Genomic DNA, 25,845 nt, shown 5'->3' on the forward strand with positions numbered 1-25,845 from the left:
TCAGACTGTTGCACTTGAAGAATTTTCAGAAGCCTAAAAAAGGTGAACAAAACAGACAAAGTAAAGTTACTATTGTGTGAAAGAAATATATGGCTGTCACACAGTGGTGCCAAATGACAAAATAATATAAAGTGAGGAATACAAGAAAGCAGACATGATGTTTTTTTATTGAAACTGTTTACTGATAAATGACAGATGGTTGTCATGAAACTTTCATGTTTAATCTCAAAAAATCATGGGCTAAAAAGTCATACATGGTACTTAACATTGAATAGCAAGAGAATCCATGCTTCAGAGGAGACAGTCAATTCACAAAGAAATCAGGCAAAATGCCCTTTTGATTTCAATAAAAAATATTAAATCTTTTTTTTCCCACTCTATCCATCTTTACATGGTACAGGTTTGTTCACTTTTTAATAATATAAAAACGCTTAATACTGATTGTGAAACACTGGAATTAATTTACAAAACATAATAATAATTATTATAATATTAATAACAATAACAAACAATAATAACAATAACCATTAACTTTAGAGAAAATCAGTCATAGCTGTTGCATCTTGGCCCACACAAACAGCAAAGTTTTGGGGGAAAAATACCAAATGGCATTTACATCTACCTGACACACAGTTACACACAAACACAGTATCAGGTCGTTGAGTATTTCTCATTGCCATTTACAGTGTTATGGGCACAAAGACAAGACATCCTCTAAAGCATTCATGTGCCTCTGCAGGATCACACTCACTGACCAATCAAATCTTCTCACTGTCAGTCAAACTTGGTGGACCAATAGTGGTCTTCAAAAAGTGCCCTACTCCTCCAGCACACAGGATAGTAAATGACAGGTAAAAGTATAGGACCGTTTGAAATGTCTCAGCATTTAGAGGAAGGGAAAAATCTTCCAGGCGACAGGAACTTGTATCCATTGCCAGCAGGTAGTCGGATAGAACGAGCACCAGGGCTACTGCTTGTGGAAATAGTAGGTGACGGGGCCACTTTTCTGGTGTTGGAGCAGTGGTGTCCATTGGAAGAGTTCTTGCTGCCCCTGTCCAGTGACTGCAGCCCCAGCTCCCGCAGCTCCAGGCTGTCTTGGGTATCATGAGGGGAGCAATGGCGTGGGGAGAGGTTCAGAAGGCTCAGTACATCCCTACTGGCAGAAGCGAGGGGTCCAGGAGCACTGTGGACTGCTTTGACAGGACCTAGATGTTGCTGCTGCTGCTGAGCTGCAGCATTAGCCCAAAAGGTCTTCAGATTGTGGATCGCTTGGACTTTTTCATCAATGACCCCTCTTCTTAGTCGGTCCAAGTCTGGAGCATCAGCTGATGTAGAGCAGGCAGAGCCGGTAGAGGAGTAGGAGAGGGCAGGGGATGGAGCACTACCAGCCGGGGACTGGTGACCAGAACTGGGAGACACATTACTTGGGGAACGAGAGATGTGGCCGCTATATGGGGAGCTTGGGTACTTCAATTTGAACTGTGCATGGCTGTCCAGAGTGGGTGAAGGATGGCTGCCTTCCTTTTGGGAAGACTCAGAGACTGCAGGACTATTGTAGCCAGAGCTTATCTTCTGCAGTGAGGAGGAACGTGAGGGAGGTTTGGGTCTTGGGGAAGACTGAGCTCGGCCACTAGCACTGCTGTTAGGACGGCTGAAAGCGCTAGTTTCAGAAGAGCGGAAGGCGCTGCTCCGAGCTGAAGTTCCTCCAGCTGTCCCACCCTCTGCCCCCGCTCGCTGAAGACTACCCACAGCCCGTAGATGGCTCTGAGTCTCCTCCAGAATCTTCTGGGCCAGCTCCTGAGGATCCAGAGGGACAGTTTTTTCTTCCTGAGACTTGACAGTACTGTCGGTCTCTGTACTAGACTGGTCAGATTCACCTGTATCTGAACTGCTCACCTTACCCACCTTCTGGAATGGTGAGTTTGGGCTGGGCACCAGGCATGTTTTGACAGGAGATGTGGGGGTGCTGACACTGCCCCTCGATGATACTGATACAGTGTAGCCTCTCCCTGCTCCTGTGCTAGACCCGCCGACAACCCCCCTGCCGCCACGGTGATGGCGCTGGCTGTGGCCTGGCGGCAGAGGCAGGGAGTCACAGTGACTTCCTAGCGGCTCGCTGCTGATAATGGAAAAACCCTCATATTCCTCCTCGTCCCCCCGGGCTCCTGCCACTGCAGCAGCTGCCCCATGAGGTGAGGAACGACTACGGGGAACATGAGGGTGTTTGTGGACAGAGTAGTGTGCTGTGGCCCCAGTGCGTCGACCAAGGAAGTCACAGTCTGATTTGGAGGCAAAGCTCATGGAGGAGGCTACAGAGCTGAGGCTATAGACAGAGATGGCATCTGATGCCTGATTGTCCAGGCAAGGAGGAGAGAAGGGAAGACTTGAATATCCCATGGGCAGGGGGTTGGACACAGACTGGGCAGAAGCTAGAGACTCGAGGGAAGATGAGCTGTCCAGGCTCAGACGCTTGGGCAGTTCTGTGGAGTCTGTAGAAAGAGAGGGATGTAGAGTCAAGCGACTGAAAATATTCAGAAGAAGAATTGATACAACAAACATGAGCAAATCAGTGTACTTACCAAACAGCGCCAGCAGAGACTGGAGAGCAAAGTGCAAGGTGCGGCGGTTGGCTAGCTTGCCTGTCTTCAGCACCACCTCTTCTTGGCCTACCTCACATAAGTCAAATCCTGCACACACCCAAAAGGACAACAGTTGTAACTTAGAAATTTATCAAGGTGTCATTGTGTCTGTGAGTCCACAGGGACACAAGGATGCATGCTGGGTGAGAAGTTGGAGTAGTTTCCTTAGGTAACAGTTGACTCACCAAGAGCGGCCAGAAATTCATGGCATCCTGGCAGTCTCCATAGCTGCACACTGATGGACACCTGAATGGGCAAGAGGGAGAAATCCTGTTCTTTCTCTCCTGTCTGGAGTTGGACTAGCACCTGGTGGAGCTGGAGAAGAAGAGGGAGAAGACACATAGGGGAAAGATGCAGTGGTTAGTAATGACAAGAATACAACAAACTGAAGAATTCTACTGGGAATGTCATTAATGGTTAAAATGAATTTGTGTGATCAAACAATTTCAATTTGATCAAGGACATGAATCATCCAAGTGCAAAGTTAGATAGTTCTTTGCTCTTAGTGAACATTTCCTTTTCATCTATTTAAGTTCCCTAACATAATGTCAACCACATTTTAGTTTGGAACTACTGTAAAAAGATTTTCGAGAGTAGGTATAAATCCTTTTCCTATTCATGAGTACTCAGGGCCACACAATATCAAGCAGAGCTGAGAGGGTTTCAGCATTGTGGGGGTTTACACGTGCCCTGTGAGCACTCATGCCTGTTTTGTTTGGGGATTAGTTGGCTTGGAACAGAGACACCTTTGTCAACTTGACATAACTGTGCAGAAAGTGGAAACATGTCTCTTCACCTCACATCACTCTTCATGAGAGGCTGGTTTTTACATCATAGCTTTATCCCCTCTACCACGCTGAAACATTCCCCTGACCTGTAATGAACCAGGGTTGTAAATCCTTAAATATTCAAAATCCCTAAGATCTGACTGCAGGATCAGACTGCAGGAACTAGCAATGGAAAAATTGTGAACAAGACAATACAGTAAATGTTTATTCAGCTACACTTGAAGCAAGAGAGTGCTAAATGGCACGAAAACAACAAAAGTGATCATTAAATTGACATGCAGCTTCTACACAACGAGAAGGTATTTTAGAAAGTTTAGCAAGACGGACAGTGGAGAGTGGAACAACAGGGTAGAATGGGATGGAGTGCAGGTAGGTGAAGGCACACTTACCATCGCCACCATATTTTTAACAGCCTTCAGACCGCACGTTAGGGGCAGGGGAGAGAGAATAGGCTTTTAATTGCATGCACACAGGCCATTCACAAAGGGTACAAGGGTCAACAAGGTCAATAAGAAGGATAACAGCAAAGAGTAACATACATTTTCAATATATTATGTATATATATAGTTGGATGAAATCAGCATTCACAGGTTAGGTTAAGCATGTTTCATAGTCTGTGCTTTGAGACCAATGTTTGCAGCATGTGGGAAAAAAACTGGATAGCCTTTCAATTTAAGCATGTGATAGCCACGTTACACATAAACAGGGATAAACCTCTGCAGTGTAAGATTAATTCTCTGTTTGTCACGAGTCTGGGTGCAAGAGAACAGGACTTAGATTGTAGTTAAGACTTTGTACTTGAAGGACTGCTGGTTAGGCTTCCATGCAGCTTTTCAATGCAGATTAAGCTCCAGCTTGAGGTGCTAGTGTGTTAGTGCGTATCCATTCCTGACATAATAAAATTATGTAATGATATATCCCTGACGTTCACTTCACACATTACCAAGACCCTTGTGGTACAAAGGTGTACCAGAGAAAATGTGAGCCTCAATAGTCCTTAATACTAAATAATAGCAATGGTATTTGTTGTTTGACCTAAAGACTAATTTCTATTCGGGTGCATTAGATTTAAAAATCCAGCAGCATTTGTTGAGAACCTACTCGGTTGATGAGCTGCTCTCCTGCCTCTGAAGCTGTGATGAGTTTGCACAAAGCCTGGAGAGCTGGCGGCGGCAGACCTAAGGGATGAGATCAAAGGAAGTTCTTCATTATTCATACTCAAGGCACGTTCTTTATACCCCAAACTAAACAGCACTATAACGAAACAGGTGATTTCATACAGAGTAAAGGACAGAACTGGCAAAGATATATGTGGAAATCAATGTAAATTCATCGGAAGAAAATCACATTAAATGAACAAATCAATAAAACAGCGGACAGATTCTGAAACCGATTAAACTGTGATGTAGAGCTTGTCTCAGGTACACACCCAGCAGTGATTGTAAAGTGGTGCTGCACTGCTGAAGCCTGTCTCCTGGGTCAGCAGTGGGAAAGAAGACAGCAGCAGGGATACCGGTGCCTGCAGAATCGAGACGGAAGCCCACAGCTGTCAGCAGGGCCTGCCAGCCAGGGACGCCCCCCACCTTGTTCTCCACACTCTGCTGGGATGTATACATGGAGTTACGCTGGCCGTTCTGTATCCTCTGAAGAGACTTCTCCACCTGCAAGGAGTACGACAGTGTTGCATCAGTATTTTTTCTGTGTTGCTGGTTATGACATTTTCTGTATTAAGTAAGTATTCTCGTGTGTGTTTAAGTGTGTGTGTGTGTGTGTGTATCCATGTCTCACCAGGTGGAGTAGAACTCTCAGAGCATCACGCACTCGATCTGGATACTGCAGAATCTCTGCCAAGGCTTGGCCGATGAGGGAAGATGGGCTGTTAAGCTTCACGTCGTTGCCAATCAGCATATATCCTGGACAGAGAAATGCAATTAAAAAAAAAGCTCAGTTAAATAGTCATCTTTTTTTCTTTTTCTTTTTTTGTTTTATAGGAATGCAGGATTAACACATAACTGAATGACATCTCTAACCTGCCCAGTTGGAGGGGTGTGAGTACTGCTTGCTGCTCTGAACAGTCTTCATGGCATCTGCCAGTGCCGCACTAGCCTTGGTCCCATTCAGCAGGGCAGTGTAGAAGGCATGGACAAAGACTTTGGAGGCGGCGACAGGGACGGGCCACAAGGACACGAGAACACATTGAGCCCCGGCAGCCAGGAAGGCCCTGGTCAATCCCACGACACCATCTGCTGTGACCTTACTGCTGGACTCCTGGTATGAACTGTACCCACAATGACACACAAAACATGCAGATAATCGAATAAGAAAACAAGAAAATATTTACTATTTGCTTTTAAAAGCTTCCTATGTAATGCTTTTTTTATTAAGTATATAAAGCCTTTCATGTCTGTAAATCAATCCTGAATCTTTAGAATGATTTATTTGATCCTAGTTTTTGACTTCTGATTTTTTGAAAATACATTAACTGCCTCAGAATTGTAAAATATCAGGACCAAAATGAACCAGAATGAGTTCACCTACCCCAGCACAACCAGTTTGACAGGCAACCTCAGGTCCAAAATATCTGCAGCTGTGAGGAGGAACTCCTGGAGGGGTGGACTGTCACAGATACTCTCCACATCGCTGCTGTCATCCTGCATGTGGAGAGACTCTGGGATGGTGTAGCCGCTTCCAATGGAGCCCTTCCTGCCTCGACCGCTGCTGCCTCTCCTCCCCCCTGCACCTCTGCCCACTGTTCCCACTCCCACGCTGGCACTTGCCCCTCCAGGCACGCCCTCGGGGTTTGGGGTGAGCACCAGAGCTGCCAATTTCCAGGAAATGTGGGTGGCAAAGTGGGCACACTCAGCTTGTGTGAGGGCACTCATCACCCTCTCCTTGGTAGCAGAACAGCCAGCCAGTGGTTGGCATCCCAGCAGTTCAGCCACCATCAGAGCCTCCTCCTCTGCAGAGGGCATGGGTCCCCACAGCCAGCGGTCCATCACAGGTGAGGGCAGTCGAGGGTTCCCCACCACCGCTGCCATTGAGACACCACCGCAAGGAGCTGGTCCCGGGCGCCGACAGTGAGCCTGCGAGTACAGAGTCAAGGGTTAAATTCTAGCTCTACAATCTAAGTTCAGTAATTCATTAAAGATGACTTTATGGGATGTGGAAAAAAGTAGAATTTATGGCAAGTATCCATCAGGTTTTACAGGAGTTCAAATAGAAGTATGGAATTATTTTCATCTGAATGAGAAGCTCAACCTTTGCACTTGATCCAAGGCCATTGATGGAGGGAACAGCGATGAGGCTGAAGCGCTCATACAGGTATTCATTAGATGAGCTTCCTTTTAGCAGAGCGAATGGAATGAGGTACAGTTCTCCCTCCAGCACCATTACCAGTTGTCTGTGTCTGCCAACAGGCCCGCTGGAGTGCATCAAGCCCTGACATGACGAGAGGATTAGTATGAAAATGCACATGCACAAAATAGAATTCAATACGTGGTGCTATCTGCGTTCTATCTTGTAACTGCACTTTCTGATATGCTCCTCTCTCTACCACACAGCTAAATCAACAAGCAGGCAATGACCCATAGAGGTAGTACTCACCCCCTCCATAGGTGCGATGAGCAAATCATAAAGTGCCCGGAGTGGAGGCTTGCCGAGGTTGCTGGAGCGGCGAGTCAGGGAGGAGTTCCCATCTTTGGCAGGAGACATGGTGTTACTGAACAGGCTGGTCATACTCTGGCAACTCCTGCATAAACACAACACAAAGCAACGCGTGTGACAACAATGTTTTCATATTCTCCAGGATACTTTTATGCTGAAGACCCATGGCAGTTTTAGGAAGAGACATCAGGGATGTACAGTAAGCTCCTAAAATATCTGCAGGGACAACAACTATTATTGTTTTCCTTAAATTACAAAATGACCTTCTGGCATCCAGATCTACAAAAAACTAAGCTATGATATTAAGAAGTCCACACAAACCTAAAACATTAAGAAAACTATGGCTGACCTCAGGGTGAGCAGAAAGTTATTCATTGAAAATATTGAATAATAATTAGTTTGAAGTTAAAATATTTCTCTGTGCTGAGACATGTGACATTCTAATACATTTTACATTTTTTTTTTACAATGTTCAAATAAAAGGAATTTCAGCTGTCTTGTCAACTCTTTCACTGCAATCACCTATTCCCTGTGCTACTCAGTTCTTCCAGTCACTCTTGCGTTATAATAAATCCTGCATGTAAACAGGGATATTTTGCATCAAACTGTCCTTTAACATCAAACCACTCAGCTGTTCTTAATGTGATTTCCAGATGTGCTGGAAATGTGGTTGACAAGATCCGTGTCTAACTTGCTGCATAGCATTACATCAGATATGGCTCTGGCAAGACGTAAACTCCACCACTGCAGATGTCTATTTTGTGTGCTGCTAGGAAGGCTGCAGCTGCAAAGGCTCATTGTTATTTATCTGATATACTCGCTCTCAAATCTAAGCACCAAGTAAGAGGTAGATAAAGGTAGGCCATACTGGATCTCCATTGTGATGTGCTGCTCTGTGAATATGTATATACAAATTCACAACATGAGAATATACCAATAAGAATATCATGTCAATATATAACTCTCCACTAGATGGCAGTATCGTACTATGGTAGTTGGGCGCTTACAGAAACCAGTAGTAGTGAATGACAACAGCTTGCCAGAATCACCACAGCAGGAGGAGAGCAGGGTTTACACCATCTTTACAGGGACCTGCTCTACATTTAATCAAAGCTCAAAGCTTCCAGATGATGGAAGATGTGTTTGTGAGTGTCTTCAATACACTGCCAACAACATCGCAGTATTTTCTGTTTCTGAAACAGAGAAAAATAAGGTAGCCGCCCATTGTGTTTGAGGCATGTCTGCTATGTGACAGGAGTGACAGCTCCCTGCTCAGGCAGAGACACACGACATACTGAGAACTGTGCTAATGGTGGCTGTGGGGTTAGAACCCTTTGGTGCTGTAGGCACACAGGGCCAAGCTTTATGGCTGCGCTTGTCACTACTCTCCATCTGTTTCACCAGCCAGAGTTTCTTCCGGGCCCCAGCCAACAGACATCTATCCTGCCCTTCTGGTAGCCCCAGGCCACTGGCTTCCCTCCAGCCTCCCAACACTCTGTCTCTCTCCCAAGCCTTGGCATGAGCCTCCATGGGAAAGCAAACAATCGTTTGTTAGCCTGACATGAAGAATGAGAGAGGAGGCAAGGGATAAGCCAAGAGAAGGTGAGTGTCAAGTGTAGAGGGAAACAGTGAATAGAAAAGACTAAGAGCAGTGAAGCTGAAGGTGATGAAGGCTAGTTTGGTCTGCAGTTGAAAGACTTGCTTAAGTGTGGTCGAGCTTTAACCCGTGGCCACCTAGCTCTTTTGATGCAGGCATCTTGTTCTATCAGTGTTTGCTGCGTCTGCACTGACAACTTCATCAAGATCATCAAACAATCTCATTATGCCATCATTGTGCATAAAAACGTTTTCAATTACACACTGAGGGGATTAGAAACGAGGAGACTTTCATTATCACCTTCTCATGGTAATCCTTCCAAGCTCCCTGGTGAAGATTAGATCTCAGTGTTAAAATAGGACAATCGATAATAACGGCAAATTATGATATCACACCAAGAAGCACAGATCTTTTAAGGCTGAGTATATTGTTCTCTTACCTATTTTGATTTAAATGACATTCAATTAGAGTTTAGTCTATTTTAATCATTTCTCTTGATTATGAGTAACTGTAGAAATACTGCAGTCCTCACATCACTAATAGCTTAGATCTTAACATGTTAAGGAAAAATGATATGAAGTGAGGTCAATGAGAGCCCTTGAAAAGCACATAAATGTACATTAACTGACATCAAACCCCAAGATGTACAGTCTGACTTGAAATGACAATGAGGTTTTCTTCCTTTTCTCTCGCTTTAGAAATGTGATAGACGGTAGGCTCCTAAGCATGAGGAGCTTTATAATTCAGAGTTTTTTGAGACCCAAAAGAATGAGTGGATTATTACCGGCAACCCATTAAAGGGGCTTAATGAGCACCAAGACTCAATTAAAGCTGGAATTACCCTCTCATCAAAGAGCAGCTCAACTGTGGACGAGGACAGGGAAGTATGACCCAGACACACACACACACACACGCACGCACACACACGCACACACACACACGCACGCACACGTTCTATTGACATACATTACCAATCAGCACAGTGTAAATGAATGCTCTGCTTAGTGTCATTAAATAATACTTGGAACAAGCCACAGGCACACTCACATGAAATCTCCACAACAAACACACAGACAGGGCAACAACTTACAACCACATGGGTCTCAATGTCTGTGTCTGGCAAGCACACACACACACGCACGCACGCACACACGCACGCACGCACACACACGCACATACACCAAGGCCTCATCAGAGTAGGCATTTGATAAGGGCTTTAGCAGCTTGGCTCTACTCAGTCTATTTAATAAGGAGGATTCACATGCTGCCTCTGCGCTGGCTAAACAATGGAGAAAAGACGCCTTTCACAGATGAGCCACAATACCCACGAATCTCCTTACCCTTGCAGATATTTTTAATCTTTCCTTCTTTCTTTTTTTTTCTTTTGGTGAAAAGTAGGTCTGAGTAGCGCATGTTGATTAAGACTGTCTGTAGGAACCTCCAGGTGATTTGCAACAATCTCCTACCTGTTGAACAAGTTGTTTCTGGACACCATGCGCAGGAAGCCTGTTGGATCAGTGACAGAGTTAAGCTTGTTGTTGAGCTCCTCAAATTGTTGGTCCAACAAATCTCCAGCCTCACTCTCCGTCTCACTGCTCGAACACCCGCTGAAAGAGAGAGAGAGCGACAGAGAGATGGAGTTAGAGAAATGCACAGCCACTGAAATGTTGGCAAGAAAAAGGCACTTCAGCAAAGTAGACAATACACAGACTTAGATTGTTTCTCTGCGGATAAATCAACTACACACACTCCTCATCTGCCTAAAATATACGCTGTTCAACCCACACACACTTGGCCTAATTTCCCAGGCTTGGTCCAACACCCTGATGGTAAGCAGAGTTAAATCCTTTCATTATAATGCCGGTGATGCTGATCCAGTCAGTGGGGAGTCAACCACTCCCACCCCACAATCACTACCTCGCCACCACTCTCCCCCATCCCTCTCCTCAAGCCTGAACCTCTCTTCTGATGTGTCCATATCATGCAACTCTTTTGTCAGCTTCTTGCTCTCACGGTAGCTGAGTGTGAACTTGCACCATGGGATCTCTCATCACCTCATGCTCCCACTACCACCACTGCACTGCTGTTTTGTTTTTGTTTGTTTTTTGTTTTAAAATCCTTGCAGTACACGTCTCATTTGAGATTCATTCTCCTGGGGCTTATATTCTGACAGATCTATGTGGACTGAAGAAATGTTGTAAATAGTACATAAAATCCACATATTAATACATAAGATTTCAACCGTCACATACGCTGCATCCTCTCCTCTCTATATCATTCTTTCAGTCACGCGAATATACTCTCCCCATTCTTCTCCATCCCATTCATTTTCTCTCTCTCCACACATTACAGAGTGCCGCCTCCCTTTCTCTGCTCTCTGGAGAATGAATGGGCTGGTAAGTGGTGCCATATTGTGCCCATCCAGGCGCAATGGTGTGTGTGCAACTTCCTATTGGAGTAGTAAATGAGCTGGTAATGGGGCAGGAGGGCCAGGCTGCTAGGGGTGGAAGGGGCTGGCACTGGGCAGACCAGCTGGGCACTATGGATCAAACACCAACTAGAGAAACAAGGCAAACGTCAAACTCAGTGTAGGCTCATGGGTGTCGAAGGGTGATTTTCACTGTCAATATATTTCGCCACATTTTCCATCTCCTCCTACGGAGCCCCTCTGGCTACGTTCCCTGTTGTCTGTTAAGTCTTTATTCATCAGTCTCTGCCTCTTTGATTTTACAACCTCATCTCCACCTTCTTCCCATTGTTCCTTATACTCTCAGTAAACCCATTCTCTCTTCCTTTACTTGTCACGTTCACTGTTTGTTAGGTGGGTTCAACTGTCTGGCTATCCAAAGAGCCATTATTCCGTCTCATTTATTCCCACTGGGGAGAGAGTAGAGTACTTTAGGCAGGTAGTGGAGGGCTGTCATCACAGGGTGCAATGGGGCAGAATAATACTCTTTCACACACAGACTGAATGATAAAATAACCCTTCTTCAGCTAACTCCGGGGTTAAGTTTTGGTTTGAGTGTTAATCTTTGTTCAGTGTTTACATTCTACATTCTACATTTGAAGATAAAATGTTGTTTGTTGTTTTTACAATACCCTCTGATGACTGGTTAACAAGGGCTTTCCAAAGAGTACTTGTTAAACAGTGTGGTCTGTAGTGCCGCTCCTTCACTTTTCTGTCAATAAACTTTATGTGGGTGCTTTTTTTTTTTTTTCTTGGCAGCTATCACCGTTCAGTAAACCAGAATTACCGCCTCGTGGTTGCATGCCTCCGCCAGCCAGTCAAGTTGCAGGAAACATGGTCACAATCTCCTCTTCTGTTGCCAGGTTACAGCGCTGAATAATGGCCAAGAAAGTGTTTTTGCAGAATATCATGATGTCAAGGTGAAGGTGACCTTTGACCTTTTGGATATGAAATCTTATTTTATCCTCTTACACATTTGTGTGAAATTTTGTCATAATTAGCATGACTTTTTGCGCTATGGCCAAAATACAGAGACCTTGATCTTTGACCTTTGATCACCAAATCTTAATCAGTTCATCCTCTAATCCAGGTGAATGTCTGTAAGAAATTTGAAAAAATTCCCTCATATCGTGTTCACAAGAATGGGACAGAAGGACAAGTATCAAAATGGAATTTTTAGATCACTATGTTGCAGATCACAACTAAACATCAAGGGATGTGTGGGGATTCTTCTGCATTTATTTAGTTAAAGCAAGTTTGGTCATAAAATGAGAAGGAATAATCACAACTGCTGGACCATAATAGAGGCAATGAAGCCCTCTGTAAAGAAAAAAAGCTTTGCAACTGAGCTATCATTAATTCTTAATTCATCTAAACTTCTTAAAACCAGATGTCAGCGACTCAAGCATGGGGTAATAAGAAAAGAAAATGGGCTTTGTAAGGACTGACCACCCCAAATGTCTCCATCATACCATATTGCTACATGTGTCACTTCAATAATGGTTAATGATTCATATTACATGAGTGGCAGAGGGGGGTAGTTAAAAATCAGCTGTGACATCACTGTGTGGAAATCCTGTGTATGCTGTAACATAATCCATGAAGTCACTTGTTTGATAAAGAAAAACAAGCGCTTTTGCACATGTTCTAGCAATTACTGTTAAATAGGTATGTTATGATTTGGATAATGAACACATGAAACAAACAAAGAGTTTTCATTTAATTGTGACAGCTGTAAACATCTCACCGGCTGTAATAAGACTCAACTCCGAGGGCCTCCCGGGCGCTGGCAATGTGCTGCTCCAACGACGAGCCGCTGACCACTCCGCTGCCGCCTGCCTCCTGGAAGTCTGACACTCCTTCTGATACGCCCTCGCCCAGGTACACCTCATGAAACTTCAGGATACCTGTGGAGAGAGGGAGAGAAGGGAAACACGGCCAAGCATGACTGGCTGTTTTCAGGTGTTTATGAAATGAAAGTTTAATAACAAAAAATAAATAAATGAAACCATTTTCCACGCTTCTTTTACTCATACGTTTGTATCACTGTCTCATGACGGGAGAAATATTAGATCATTTCAGCTGAACGCTGTGAGTGAGGCCACATGCAGTAGTGCATCTGTGGAGCGAAATGAATAAAACAAATAATGTTCAATAAAAGATAAGAGTAGGCTGCCTGTGCCATCTGCTGCCCGCCATGAGAGCTCAGCTGAGTTTCCAGCAGAACATCGGGGGGGGTGGGGGGGGGGAGCACACTGGGGGATGCAGTACAAGCTGAGTGTGTGTGTGTGTGTGTGTGTGTGTGTGTGTATAAGTGTGAGTTTGTGGGTGTATCAGTGCTCTGTAAGCATAGATGTGCTCACATGGATGTTTTGTATTTGTATAATGCATTTGAATAGAGAATATATGTGATTCAGGTGTACTGTATACGTGTGTGTGTGTGTGTGCGCATTCAGGTCTATAAAATATCACAGAATTTACACAACCGAAGTAATTAAGACTTTAGAAGCCCCTTTTTACTGATTATAGGCTGTTTAGAGCAGCAGCCATGTTCGTGTGCCAGCTGGATGCCAGGGAATGCCAGGAAGTGACAGACAGACGATTAGTGAGCAAGTCGCTCCCTCTTAGCCTGGGGCAACATTCAACGCTTTGAAGATCTCCACTTGTCCCTGTAGTGTTCCTCCCCTCCGTATGACTAGTGCTTGGGGGGTCAAGTTCATCTGGTTGCCTGGGAGCTGGATTTGATCAAATGTTCAGGCCTGGTGGCATGGGACATGGGTCACGGTTCTCATTTCCTCTCTTTACAGCAGAGAGCAGAAGAGAGCCAAAGAACAACTTACAGTATGGCAGCTACAGGAGTCGTGTGACATGTGCTGTAGTTCACCTGCAGCTCTGCTTATCGGTGAAACTGGAATTTCATGAGTCATATAAACAAACTGCTTCATAATCTCTTTGCCTTTGTTGGTGTTACTCAGCGCGTCCATGAAAGAGACAAAAATGGAGAGGTACACCAAGCAGTGTCAAAGTACAGCAATACCAAAACAAGACAAAAAGAAAAACAAAGAATCCGAGAGAAACAGAGAAATTATGTTTTGACTTGGTGCAACAGCGACGTGATTTCCTGTTGGCATGTGTGAAGATGTTGCCTGTGTTGTTTGGCTGTGTCACTATCAATTAGCACGGTTCACTGGCAGATGCCTTCTGGGGTGAGGAGCGAGGCAGGGGGCAAATCCTAACAGTGGAGTGGCAGGTGGCACTGCCACTTGGTGTTAAAGCTGGCCTTCTTACCCCTGCAGCTCAAAACAAGCCACAGCCTCTAGGCCTTTTATCCGCTTTGATTCGAACAAGCAAATGTGTGTGTGTGTGTATTTGTGTGTATGTGCTTTCACCTTCATCACTCTTACAGCTTTGTTTTTGTTTGTTCTGTTTTTTGTCAATGTTTTGTTACATCACTACAATTATATAGCATCTGACTGTTAGCATCGCTCTATGCCTGACTTTGTGGTTGAATATCTTACTTGATTTGTGTATTACAAGTAGATACGTTGTGAGCACAGGGAATAAATCAACTCAGAAGTCGTGAAAAAGAGTTTATGCATAAAATTGAAAATAGGCTGCAGCTTAAATGTGTTGTACAAAGGACTTTGAGAAACAGAAGTAGGTTAGAGAGTAAAGTTTCCAGTCGCTGTGGCACCATATGGTCATTTGTTATAATTAATTTTTACCTGAGTAAGAGAAATTTGAAACCTATCCACCGAATTTGATTGTTCAAGCACATATGGTCTCTGACAGTGAAAAGATGACAGCCAGACATGAAAGGTTTCATCACAAAAATTTATAGTCTGAGCAAAAAAGCAACCAGAGAGTCAAATCTTACCTGCTCCTGGAGCCAGCAGCCAGCTGTACAGGTAACCAGCAGCCATGGAGAAATACAGCACCAAGGCCCTCTGGCTGTTGACGGTGTCCAGGATGTGCTCCACCGTTACTGGGGTGTAGGGGTCTGAGTCCTGCTGGCCCGTCTGCCTCTCCACCAAGAGGTCAGCGAAGGCTCGTGTACGACCCCGCTCTGCCACTGCCAGGGCCTCATCGTGGTGGCCTGTGGTGTAGCAGAGGTCAATGCTTATTAATGCGTCAATTCTGAAACCCAATCTTTCAATCACACAAATGTCCAAAAGAAAAAACAAACTGGAATTTAGCTGCATGAAGGAGTGAGGATATGAGAAGTTCATGTGAACATACCTAGGCTGACAAGGACCCTTTGGAGTGCCTGGTAGCAGGAGGTTTGCAGGTCAAACAGGGAAAGTTTATAGTCTGTGCTGTGCTGGGCTTCGTGGCGGATGGTCTCAAACAGTGCAGATGCCCGGTAGAGCTGATAATAAACAACAATCAGACATTTTCTGATGAACCCTTTGTTTGTTCATTTACATAGTAAAATTATGACGTGACATTGTGATTCAGCTCTTATTGGTCCTGTGTAGCTCAAAAGGAAGGGCATGACACTGGTATTCATTGTTATAGGTTTGATTCATATTGAGCTAAATCATGCTAAAAATGTTAGCAGTCATGACACTTTAAGAAAGACATTGTGGTTAAAAATGTCCACAGATTGCTAAATGCACATATCATTAGAATTATTTTGGCCACTAGATGGTAGCAGCCCACCTCACTGGTGGTCATTGATCAGACTTGCTGCCTTCCAATTATTGCTTCTCTCTCAACAGAGGAAAGTACTGTAATGTAGCCTGAAGAATCACCATCAAACACAAGTAAACCACTATTCAGCTCTTATATGCCTGGACGTGGGAAAGGGCAATGAGAAGCTAAACCATTACCTGGGCATCTTGGACAGGCTGCGTCCAAGGAAACAAATGCTTTGTGAACTCGATAGCCCTCTCTGTCTTATTAGACCTTTCTATTCAGCACAAGACATTGGATTGAGAGAAGGAGAGAGACAATGGAGAGGTGGGGCGGCAGGCAGTGTTGCACATTGGCCAAGCGGAGCTGGCCAGGAGTGCTGATTCATGGGGGCCTTTATTGATTTCCTATTTCTGTGCCTATGGCAGCCCTGTAGGATGACTGGGACTGCTATAGAACCACTCTCCAGGAGTCCAGTGCCAGCAAAGATGGAAAAATGCTCTGCTCATACTGCTTGACCATAGTTCATAGAAGACAAAGAACTGCAGTGGAGAAAAGGTTGCTGGTATGGATGAAATGGATTCCATCAGCACACTGTGGGTTTGGTGAGAGAAAGAAAGAGAGAATGTGTGCGCCTCATGTGAGCGCACACATATGCATACTGTGTAGCTCGTCTGACATATCCCAAGGTCATGCAGGAAAAGTGTGTCAGAGGGAGTGAAGAGGGAGAGTAGAGATCAGCAGAGAATCGGCGAGCTCTGCTGCATTAGTGCTAGTAGACGGAGCTGCTAGTCTCAGGCTGATTTTGCTGATAGGGCTGTGGGGTTGATTGCTGCACTGCTAGTTTAATCTGTTAGACTTGCAGACATCCCTTTAAGAGTGAAACTAATTTCTCACAGCGCCTTTCTTCTGGCCTGACCCCTCCTGGCACAGATGAAAGGGAAACAATCCCAAATGTGCTGCGTCCGCAGTGACTTGCTTGGAGGCGGTTCAGGTAAAAATCTCCTACATTCTCCAACTGCTATGCATTCAGATAGCACTCTCATGTTTTACCGTCACTGACACTAACATGGCTTTTATCTGACATGTTAAGTGAATGTCAATGTCACACTGAATCGGTAGCGTGAGCGGAGCTTGATACACACGTACCTCTAATGATTTTTGTAAAGTAAGCTCCTCGGGGAACTCTCATGACAGATGATATCAGAGGTTGAAAAAAAGCTTAATCTACGGTAGACCACTGATATTTAAGTCAACATGAATTTATTGATTAATGCTCTCCTTAGATATGAATGTGAACCCTGCTGAAAAAGCTGATTAGAATCAGGAGACATCAATCGGTGTGTCACGGTGAACATCAATGTCACAGCTGGGGTGTTAAACTACAATTGGGTTTAAATACGGAGAGAATGAGGAACATGAGGTCAAGTACTCTCATGCCACACCTATGGATGCTTTATGAATCTCAACACAAGCCTATACAAATGAGGTTTGAAGTGGGTCGGGGCATTTGCCAAGGTCATGTGTAGCAACAGGCCAGCTCATGAATAACCATGTGATCCATACTCTGAGGACAACAGTGTCCTTTCCCACCTCCAACTCGCCCTGGGAGCTGCAAGCTCACAGGGGGGGAAAAAAAATCTAAACATTGCTGTGGTATAAGTGGGCAAAGCACTGGATCACAATGTTAACATGTACTTCTAAGGTCTTATGGTCAAGTGTTAAACTGGAAAGCAAACATGCAGTGGAAAATATGTTGCACTGGCCTTTTAGAATAATATTTTGGTTTAATTGAACACATTCCTCAATATGACTCATGAGCCTCAGCTCTAGTCACCACCTTGCTTCGGTCTTTCTTTCCCAACTCTTGTTACAGATAATTGCAAACAGACAACATTACTTTTTGAAGACTATGATGCAGGACCGAAAAAACAAAGCTATCTGGGTCACATAGATGTACCTAGTGTGAGCGTATCATAGCAGAAATGCTTTGGACTAGATTTTGGAAATGAAAGCAGCTGAATAACATCCCTACAGACACACGTGACAGCCACTGCTGTTGGCTGACTGTTCACAGGCTTGTATGTGGATACACAAGCTAAGGGAAAAAAAAAAAAAGAAATCAAATCTTGAGCGGTGTGTGGACAGACTGTAAAGAGAGATGTTAAGGGGATATTCCATGCTTGCCAGGTGGGCAGTGGGCTGAAGAGGAGTGAATGTGTGTGTGATGCAGAGGCTCGGGACTCCTGAGACCATGCACACAGATACAAAAAAAAATAAAATCTTTAGTCATCTGTCGCCTGTCTACTGAGATGACAGCATTCACAGGCTCAACAGACTCCCCAGCATATTGCCAACAGACGTGTTCAAGCTCTATAGCCACATCTCCTTTTTCCTGTTTCTCTCTCTCCTCTGGGTACTTTCTTTCACCATAAGTGTGTTACAAAAAAATTTAATTCCACACTCTGTGTCTTTGGACATCTACATCCCCTGCTCATTTGTAATCTTTGCCGACCAACAGATGTGTGCTTATTAGAGGTCAGTTTTAACTACATAAGGTTGGTTTGCTGGAAGGAATCAAGATGGAGGAGGAGAGGAGAGGAGAGGAGAGGAGAGGAGAGGAGAGGATAGGATAATTGAGTCAAGGTCCAGGCAAGAAGAGGAAGGAAGAGGAGATACTTTACCTGATGTTGGGCTTCCTCCAGATTCCCGCTGGCCCATAGAGAGAGCCCCAGACGATGGCGGATCTTCGCCTCGTCCTCACGCCGTGCCAGCTGCTCTGCAAGCCGCAGGCCTGTCGGGAGGGGAGGATATGAGAGCAGATGAGCGAGAGAGAGAGAGAGAGAGAGAGAGAGAGAGAGAGAGGGAGAGGGAGAGGGAGAGAAGAGTAAAAATTATTCAGAGCAGGCAGACTCTTAGGTATCTTTCAGAGTAACAGATGTAAGCATAGCGTGGTACTGATGTTCTGACAGCGAACAGGTTTGGATATTTGGCCTCAGTTGTAAGATACTGCTCACACTGGGACTAAAACACACACACACACACTTCTGCCATAGAGGGAGGCTGTTAGAGGACTAATCGGACTGCATAGTAATCAATGCTAAGCATCGACTGGCTGAGCAAACACAAACAGAAGCTTAATGCTTGCATTAAAGGAGCCACGCAATATCATGAAGACGTCCACAAATATTTGCAAACACACTGATGAGCTAATAATAGACTGGATGCAAACTCACAGTGCGTGTGGTGTTTTGTTTGAGAGACTTCCAGAGTTGTTTGGGAAGGCAGGGGATGTTTGTACGTGCATGTGTGTGTATCTAGGTGTGCACATTCAGTGAGTATGCCTGTGTCAGATCACCTGGTGAGTGTGCGCTTTGTTTTTCACTTCCAATCCCTCAAGCAGTGAGGCGCATGTCACATCTTTGCATGTGTCCTCATCTGCCTGCCGAGTATTTGGTTCTGCCCAATTACTGAGATGAAAATGCCACTCCACAGAGGACAATGATTAAAAAAAAAAAAAAAAAAAACGACAGCTGCTGGGTCACATATCACCCACAAGGTGCTAAATGCACAGCAAGCATTCTGCAGTCTGCAATAGGCTGTTACTCGTGCACAGTCTCACTTAGCCCGGGCTCTGTATTTCCAAGTCTATTCTCTCCACTCGCCTGTGTGGTGAAGGGGGTCTAAACATGCTTTTGGTCAAAGAGAGGGGAAAGTGGGCCAAGCCACCCTCGTCCGAGTTTGCTTTTCTCGGCATTCCTGGAAAACAGTCTGTGGCTGGACCAGATAAGCCAAGAACAGAGAGCGTGACCCGAAACAGCCAGCCTATTCCACAAGACCCAGCACACCACGCAACCGTAGACTTCATGGCTCCTCCATGGCCACGCTAGTCGGCAGCCTTTGAAGCCTGCAACAGTCTCCCCTCTCTCCTTATCTTTCCACACACCCTCCTTCTTTCTGCCTGCCTGCCCTCTTCCCCCATGCATCTACTGTGCTTCTCTCTCCCTCTACCTCCCGTATTCATTTTCTCATCTCTGTGCCTGTGTCTCAGGCCCCCCTCTGCTCTCTCTACCTGTTTCATCTTGACTGTGGCACTACTTGCAGGGACTCGGCACTGCTTAGGGCTCATTAGGCGCTGGAGCAAGAGAGAGGAAACAGATCTAAATTATCCTTTTCATTCTCTGACAGCCTCACCCCTCACTCATCTCAACTCCAGCTCTGAGCCTTTCATCTGCACGCGCATGAACGCGCGCGCACACACACACACACACAAACACACACAAAACATGTCTTTCTCCGAGCCGCTCTGTGATAGTTCTTTATGATCAAGCCTAAATGTCAACCAACTCTATGTTTTCTTTATTCTCCAGTTGACAGTGAAATAATACATGTGAATTATGACTCATACCGATCTCCGTCTTTCCTCTCTGCCTTCCTCTCTCTTTCCCTCCTTCCCTCCATAACTCTCTCATTCCCTCTGTTCTCCCGCTCTGTATCATTCAGTGTCTGTCACTGTCACCGTGCGTGCCTTTGGTGCGCCCCGCAGGCACAGTCACGTAGCGGCGGCTGACACGAGGATGTGGCCGTGGCTGGCTGCACCCTGAAGAGCAACTAGAGAACACTTTAAAGGCTGCTTGACAGCTGGGTGAGAGATTCTCTGCAGCCCCTGAGGCCCACGCACCTCTGCCTTCAGACACAAGCTTTACGTGCAGACACCACATACACATGCGCTGGAACAAGGGCACGAAATCTCATGCACCGTCGAACCACAAGTGTGTGGTACGGTGAAAAAAAAAAAAAAAAAAACCCCTCTTACATGCACACACTTGAAACGGTGCCCTTTGATCATGACCATTGTGGAAAAGAATAGTGTGTCACATACAGTCAGTGTGTACCATAAACAATTTTTGAGGAAAAACAAAAAAAAAGACAATCCTGGAGACATTTCCACGATACATATTCTCACTGCGGTGTTTCTTTCTTCTTTCTTTTCTATGATGACACCCAAATCTTCAGACCTATGCTATATTGTGAAAACACTGAAGATGATAGTAGCTGTGTTGCATATTACTGAACAAACACCCCAACCAATTTAAAATTCACCTCCATGGTGGTAAGACAGTTCTGACATTTGCAGAACTAAATACTAGTATTTGTGAAAGCTTGATTAATAATTTATGGAACAATGGAAAGCTAGACTAATTCATTTTCAAATGTTAATCACTAATATATACAGTGTATACTTGAGTTTAAAGATTTTGTCTGTTCTGAGCCTAAGAAGCGGTGAAAATACAATAAACTTAACCACAGGGATCTAGCTGCGTATATCAGTAGCTCACTATAACATCAGCGCAAGTACCACCACTGTAACAGCAACCAACATTCAACATTTATAGCAGAAAAACAGTAAGACTGAAAACTGTGAGGGGTCCAAATATGATGATGAAAGGTCCAGACATTTCACACTGATAAACTCAGCTTTATATGCCCCCTGAAACGCTCTTCTGAAGCCTATCAACATGAATGTGTTTTAATTGATACCCTGAAATAGCTCTATTATTATGTTTAACATACAAAGAATTTATAACACTGTAAAAATCATGTATATATTTGGCCTCTTTTGTCTTACACATAATTAAGATGTCTCACAGATTAAACAGATTCATACCCGCTTATGCTTATACCATGCAGGTTTGCTTGCATATAGGAGTTTATTATTCCATAAAAGTTGGTTTAAAAGTTTCTCACATACAGAACATATATAATAATAAATATATATATAAATAATCTATTATGCAAAATATACATAATACAGTAAATTATACATGTAACAAAAACATATAACTATTGAATTTTATCCATGAGGATATAGTGTATATAATCCATTATATTTTTCATTTACAATATGTATGACTAAATATGTCACCTATTTCATTTACATGTCCTGATTTAGAGTCACGTTTCTAGCATACACTGCCTTTGCAGGTTGAATTTTGTTATTCCATTACTTGTTGTTCCATAAACCAAGCATGGAGAAACTGTAATACCTCCATTAGTCGCTACAATGAGGCCATTGATTTAATGACACTATTGTGTTAATCGTCGAAAAGTGCATCTTGGTGTGAAATGCCTCTTCTGTTTTAGATTGAGACATCGCTGTGCGATGTCCTTTAATGTAAAATTACAGGACGATAACTTGGGGAGTGCAGTGAACACTTGAAGTGACAGAAATGATGTTTGCCTGTCAGCAGTTAATTGGTGTCTCTGTGTGTCTTCCTCTGCTGCCTTATCATTCTCTATTACTCTGCAACACAGAATAACCATCACACACACGATTCACACACACAAGCATGAACACTAATATTTATGAATACACACACACTGAGTTGGAGGTCACATGTTGTCAACAATATCTGCACTAGTTTTGGAGATGCCTTTCTATCCCTTCTTCCAATTAATCTTTTTCAGGAAACAAAAACAAAAAAAAACACGCAGTGCAGCATGAAGAATAAAAAAAAAACAAAAAACACAAAACTAGCTGTAGCAGTAGAAAAAAATAGAAAACTGAAGGGAAAAAACCTTGCCAACTTTTCGGTCTGGGTAGGTTGGCCAGAAATAATTGGCTGTCAACGATAGTGAAGGCACTGTTCTTTTTCACAGCCAGACTGAGGAACAATACAAGGACAGTGCAGGGGACAACAGGAGGACAGGGTGGAGACAGAATAGCCTGTCGCCTTTGTTTCCATTAAGCCTCAACAAGCATCACTGCAGAGGGTGTGTGGGTCACTGCAGGCCCGGCTAACTCTAATAAAGCGGACGGAAGAGAGATAGAGGAGATGTATTCACGTTCCCTTGCATTCACTCCATGCAGGGTGAAACATACAACTGTTCTCTTACACGAGCATCAGTTTTCTTGGATTCAAACAGCCTTTGGGTCATAAACAGGGTGGGTGTGCATGAGCATGAGGACTGTCACGTGCGAGGCGGATGGTGTGGACGTTCGGCTTGCATCCATGGATGCTTCCACTTATCACATCCTCGGTGACAAACACTTCCTGCACTGTCACTGACATAATGAATTTTTTAGGGGCCAAGCTGCAGGTTTTTATTTCACCATAATCTGTGGGGGACAATGAAGCGTGAGAAGCAGGAGTCTGTCAGCCACTGTGTGAAAAGATCCTTTGGCAGCTCACTGCAAAGAACCCTCTGAGAAAAGTAGATATAGAGGTGTGAAGAACAGCTAGCAGTAAACAGGAAAAATGCCTTGGCGTGCATCCTGATAGGTTTGCACAGACATACACACACAAATGCTGGTATACCTTTACAGCGCGGAAGACAACACAGACGCATAATACACACACAAAATCCCCCTGTGCACTTATAACACATGAGCACAAAAGCCCAAACACACACACACATACACACACACACACACACACACACGTACACACACACACACACACACACACACACACACACACACACACACACACACACACACACACACACACACACACACACACACACACACACACACACACACACACAAACACATGCACACAGCCTAATAAAAATGTGGCAAAGGCTTAGCTACAAATAGGCTCTGAATTTCATATTCATGAATTCACAAACTCTAAGCCTATCAGCTCAGGCAACAAAGGCAATCCTCTCTCCTGTTCCCCCTGACTCACTCACCTTCCTGCAGGTACATGACAGCCTGTGAGTAGTTTTGCAGTGCGTGGTGTGTTCTCCCCAGGCTACCATAGGCCAGCGTCTTGGCAGCCAAGTCATTAGTCTGAGCCGCCACACTTAGGTGCTGTTCTTGGAACACGACCGCCCGCTCGTAGTTTCCTAGCGACTCATAGGTAAGGCCCAAGTTGCCGTAGGCGCGCGCCTGGCGTGTTGGGCTGCCTGCCTCCTCTGCAATCTCCAGGTCACTTTGGTGGCATCGCAGGGCTGTCTCATACTCTCCCATAGCTTGATATACAGCGCCCAAACCGCAGCTGGCATCGCCCTCCAGTAGTCTGTCCTGGGTGTCACGGGCAATGGCCAGCTGACGCTCCAGACAGGAGATAGCCTGCTCGTAATTGCCCAGTTGACTGTGGAGAGCACCCAGTTCGCCGTAGGCCTGAGCCTTGCCGCCACACTCCCCTAGCTCATGAGCCACTACTAGTCGCTTTTCAAAACACACCAGTGACTGCTGTAGGTTTCCCATGGCCCTGCAGATGAAGACAGAAAACCAGTGAGCGTCAGAGTGAAGCAGATTAGGAGTGAGATATGTGAAATAACAAGTCAACAAGACAACCTGAAAATCCGTCATTGGCATTTTCTGTTCAATTGCACAAATGCTTAGATATCTTTCATGCCTCCAACATTCAAAATAAATCTATTTATCTCTGCTTATCTCATATCTAGGGAAAACTTTACTCTTTATTCATGCGGACACATTTCTATTCTCTTGTAACAGAGCGCCATTAGAACGCAACAAGGAATGGACATTGCAGGAAAACTTTCATTTGCAAAGCTCCCGTCACAGCACTGAGAGCTACTGAAGTTGACAGGCTGAAGTGTGTGGGGATGGCTATATGAGAAATGTTTCAGCCATGATATGAAATTTTAAATTTAGGCTTTTTTTTTTTTTTTTTGGAGGGTAACGCTGTTAACCACCCTCTAATACGAGATGGATCATCTGTCAGAGGATCCCTGCTCCCATCTCCACATTTTATTTGCTTTCACAGCCTTCAAACAGACTTTAGTCACCGTCTCAGGCACACCAACAATCGGCGAATGCCGGTTCAAATGGGGCATTAAAAGAATAAAAGCCTTCAGCTTAATTAATGTTGTGTGATAATGTATGTGCTTGACTAAAAGCTGTTGGAAGACGAGAAAGGTTCGCGCGTGATGTCTATTATTCCCCTCTGAACTCATGCATGGCTAATACTGCTGTGTGTGATTGCTGTGGTGCCACACTGATGACGCACAATAAGAAGAAAATCATCTCTGAAATGAGGATTTCGGCAAGCCCTTCGTGTTTTATTTTGCACTGTAGTCTCCTCGGATGCTATCAGCTTTTTGACAAATAAGGAGAAATGGAGGGGAGAAGAGACACAAGATGTAAGAGGTTGCCTTGAAATAACTGTGCTCTCAGACATCTGTGTGCCAAAGCCTCTTTGCATACAGATAAGGCCGGGGCCACTAGGCTGCTGCTGAGACAGCTAGCACCAGCCGGCTCGCATCCAAGCCATGCTCACCGGCAAGGTGTCTCTAAACTATGGTGGTCCTTGAGAGTGAGCGCAAGGAGAAAAATAATATGCCAAGTAGGATTACGGTGATTATTAGTAATACCCAGTCAGTACAATTATCAGCTGCTGCAACAGCTGAGGGAAAATTGATAGTGGTGCGTTATTCAAAGCCTGAGGAGCATTTCATGTGAAATAGTGAATTTGAAACATAATGCCAGACTTACCGGTGTCCATTGCCTAAACCTCTGTAGGCCTTCTCCTGGTCCTGCATGCGGTTCAGGCTCTGGGCCACTGACAGATACTGGTCATAGTACTTGATGGCTTCCTCAAAGTCTCCCAGAGCCTCGTAACAGTCTCCCAAGTTTCCATAGGCCCTGCCCCTGTCCATTACCGCCTCGTTGCCACTCAGCTGCTGCAAAGTGGCCAGCTGCTGCTCCAAGTAGCCAATAGCTTCCTCCATCACCCCTACATTCATTTTAGTGATGCCCATGTTTCCGTACACCTGAGCCTCCACGACGGGATCTTTCAGCCTTCGACCTAGCTCCAACTGCTCTTCGTAGCTCTTGAAGGCCATGGCGTACTTCCCCAGGGCCATGTAGACAGCTGCCAGGTGACCATGGGCTTTGCACTCTCCCGACACGTCGCCCAGCTCTTGGTACACCTCCAGCTCCTGGGTGTGGTAGCCCAGAGCTTTGTCATATTTCTGCACAAGTCTGTAAGTGGCCCCGAGGGCAGCGTAGGCACAGGCCTCCATCCTACGCTCCTTAACCTGAAACGAGAAAGAATTTCACATTATCCGCATGAGGGGCATGAG

The 25,845-nt window shown here is 44.8% G+C and overlaps 1 protein-coding gene across 1 annotated transcript in view; it reads right to left on the reverse strand.

Moving 5' to 3' along the window:
* Positions 1-165: 165 nt before the first annotated feature.
* ttc28 (tetratricopeptide repeat domain 28) overlaps positions 166-25,845 on the reverse strand; it is a 166,687-nt gene continuing 141,007 nt past the window's right edge. The window contains exons 8-24 of the mRNA XM_022754123.1: positions 25,256-25,800; positions 23,485-24,008; positions 18,474-18,583; positions 15,394-15,523; positions 15,032-15,250; positions 12,902-13,061; positions 10,154-10,294; positions 7,031-7,175; positions 6,686-6,865; positions 5,966-6,510; positions 5,458-5,705; positions 5,216-5,340; positions 4,857-5,088; positions 4,529-4,605; positions 2,825-2,954; positions 2,580-2,687; positions 166-2,489 (exon numbers count right to left, since the gene is read on the reverse strand). Coding sequence (XP_022609844.1) covers positions 880-2,489; positions 2,580-2,687; positions 2,825-2,954; positions 4,529-4,605; positions 4,857-5,088; positions 5,216-5,340; positions 5,458-5,705; positions 5,966-6,510; positions 6,686-6,865; positions 7,031-7,175; positions 10,154-10,294; positions 12,902-13,061; positions 15,032-15,250; positions 15,394-15,523; positions 18,474-18,583; positions 23,485-24,008; positions 25,256-25,800 — 5,229 coding nt within the window. The 3' untranslated portion in view covers positions 166-879. The remainder of the gene's footprint in view (positions 2,490-2,579; positions 2,688-2,824; positions 2,955-4,528; positions 4,606-4,856; positions 5,089-5,215; positions 5,341-5,457; positions 5,706-5,965; positions 6,511-6,685; positions 6,866-7,030; positions 7,176-10,153; positions 10,295-12,901; positions 13,062-15,031; positions 15,251-15,393; positions 15,524-18,473; positions 18,584-23,484; positions 24,009-25,255; positions 25,801-25,845) is intronic.

The sequence above is a fragment of the Seriola dumerili genome, unplaced genomic scaffold, assembly GCF_002260705.1.
Source record: "Seriola dumerili isolate Sdu_G_001 unplaced genomic scaffold, Sdu_1.0 BDQW01000017.1, whole genome shotgun sequence".
Taxonomy (NCBI): domain Eukaryota; kingdom Metazoa; phylum Chordata; class Actinopteri; order Carangiformes; family Carangidae; genus Seriola; species Seriola dumerili.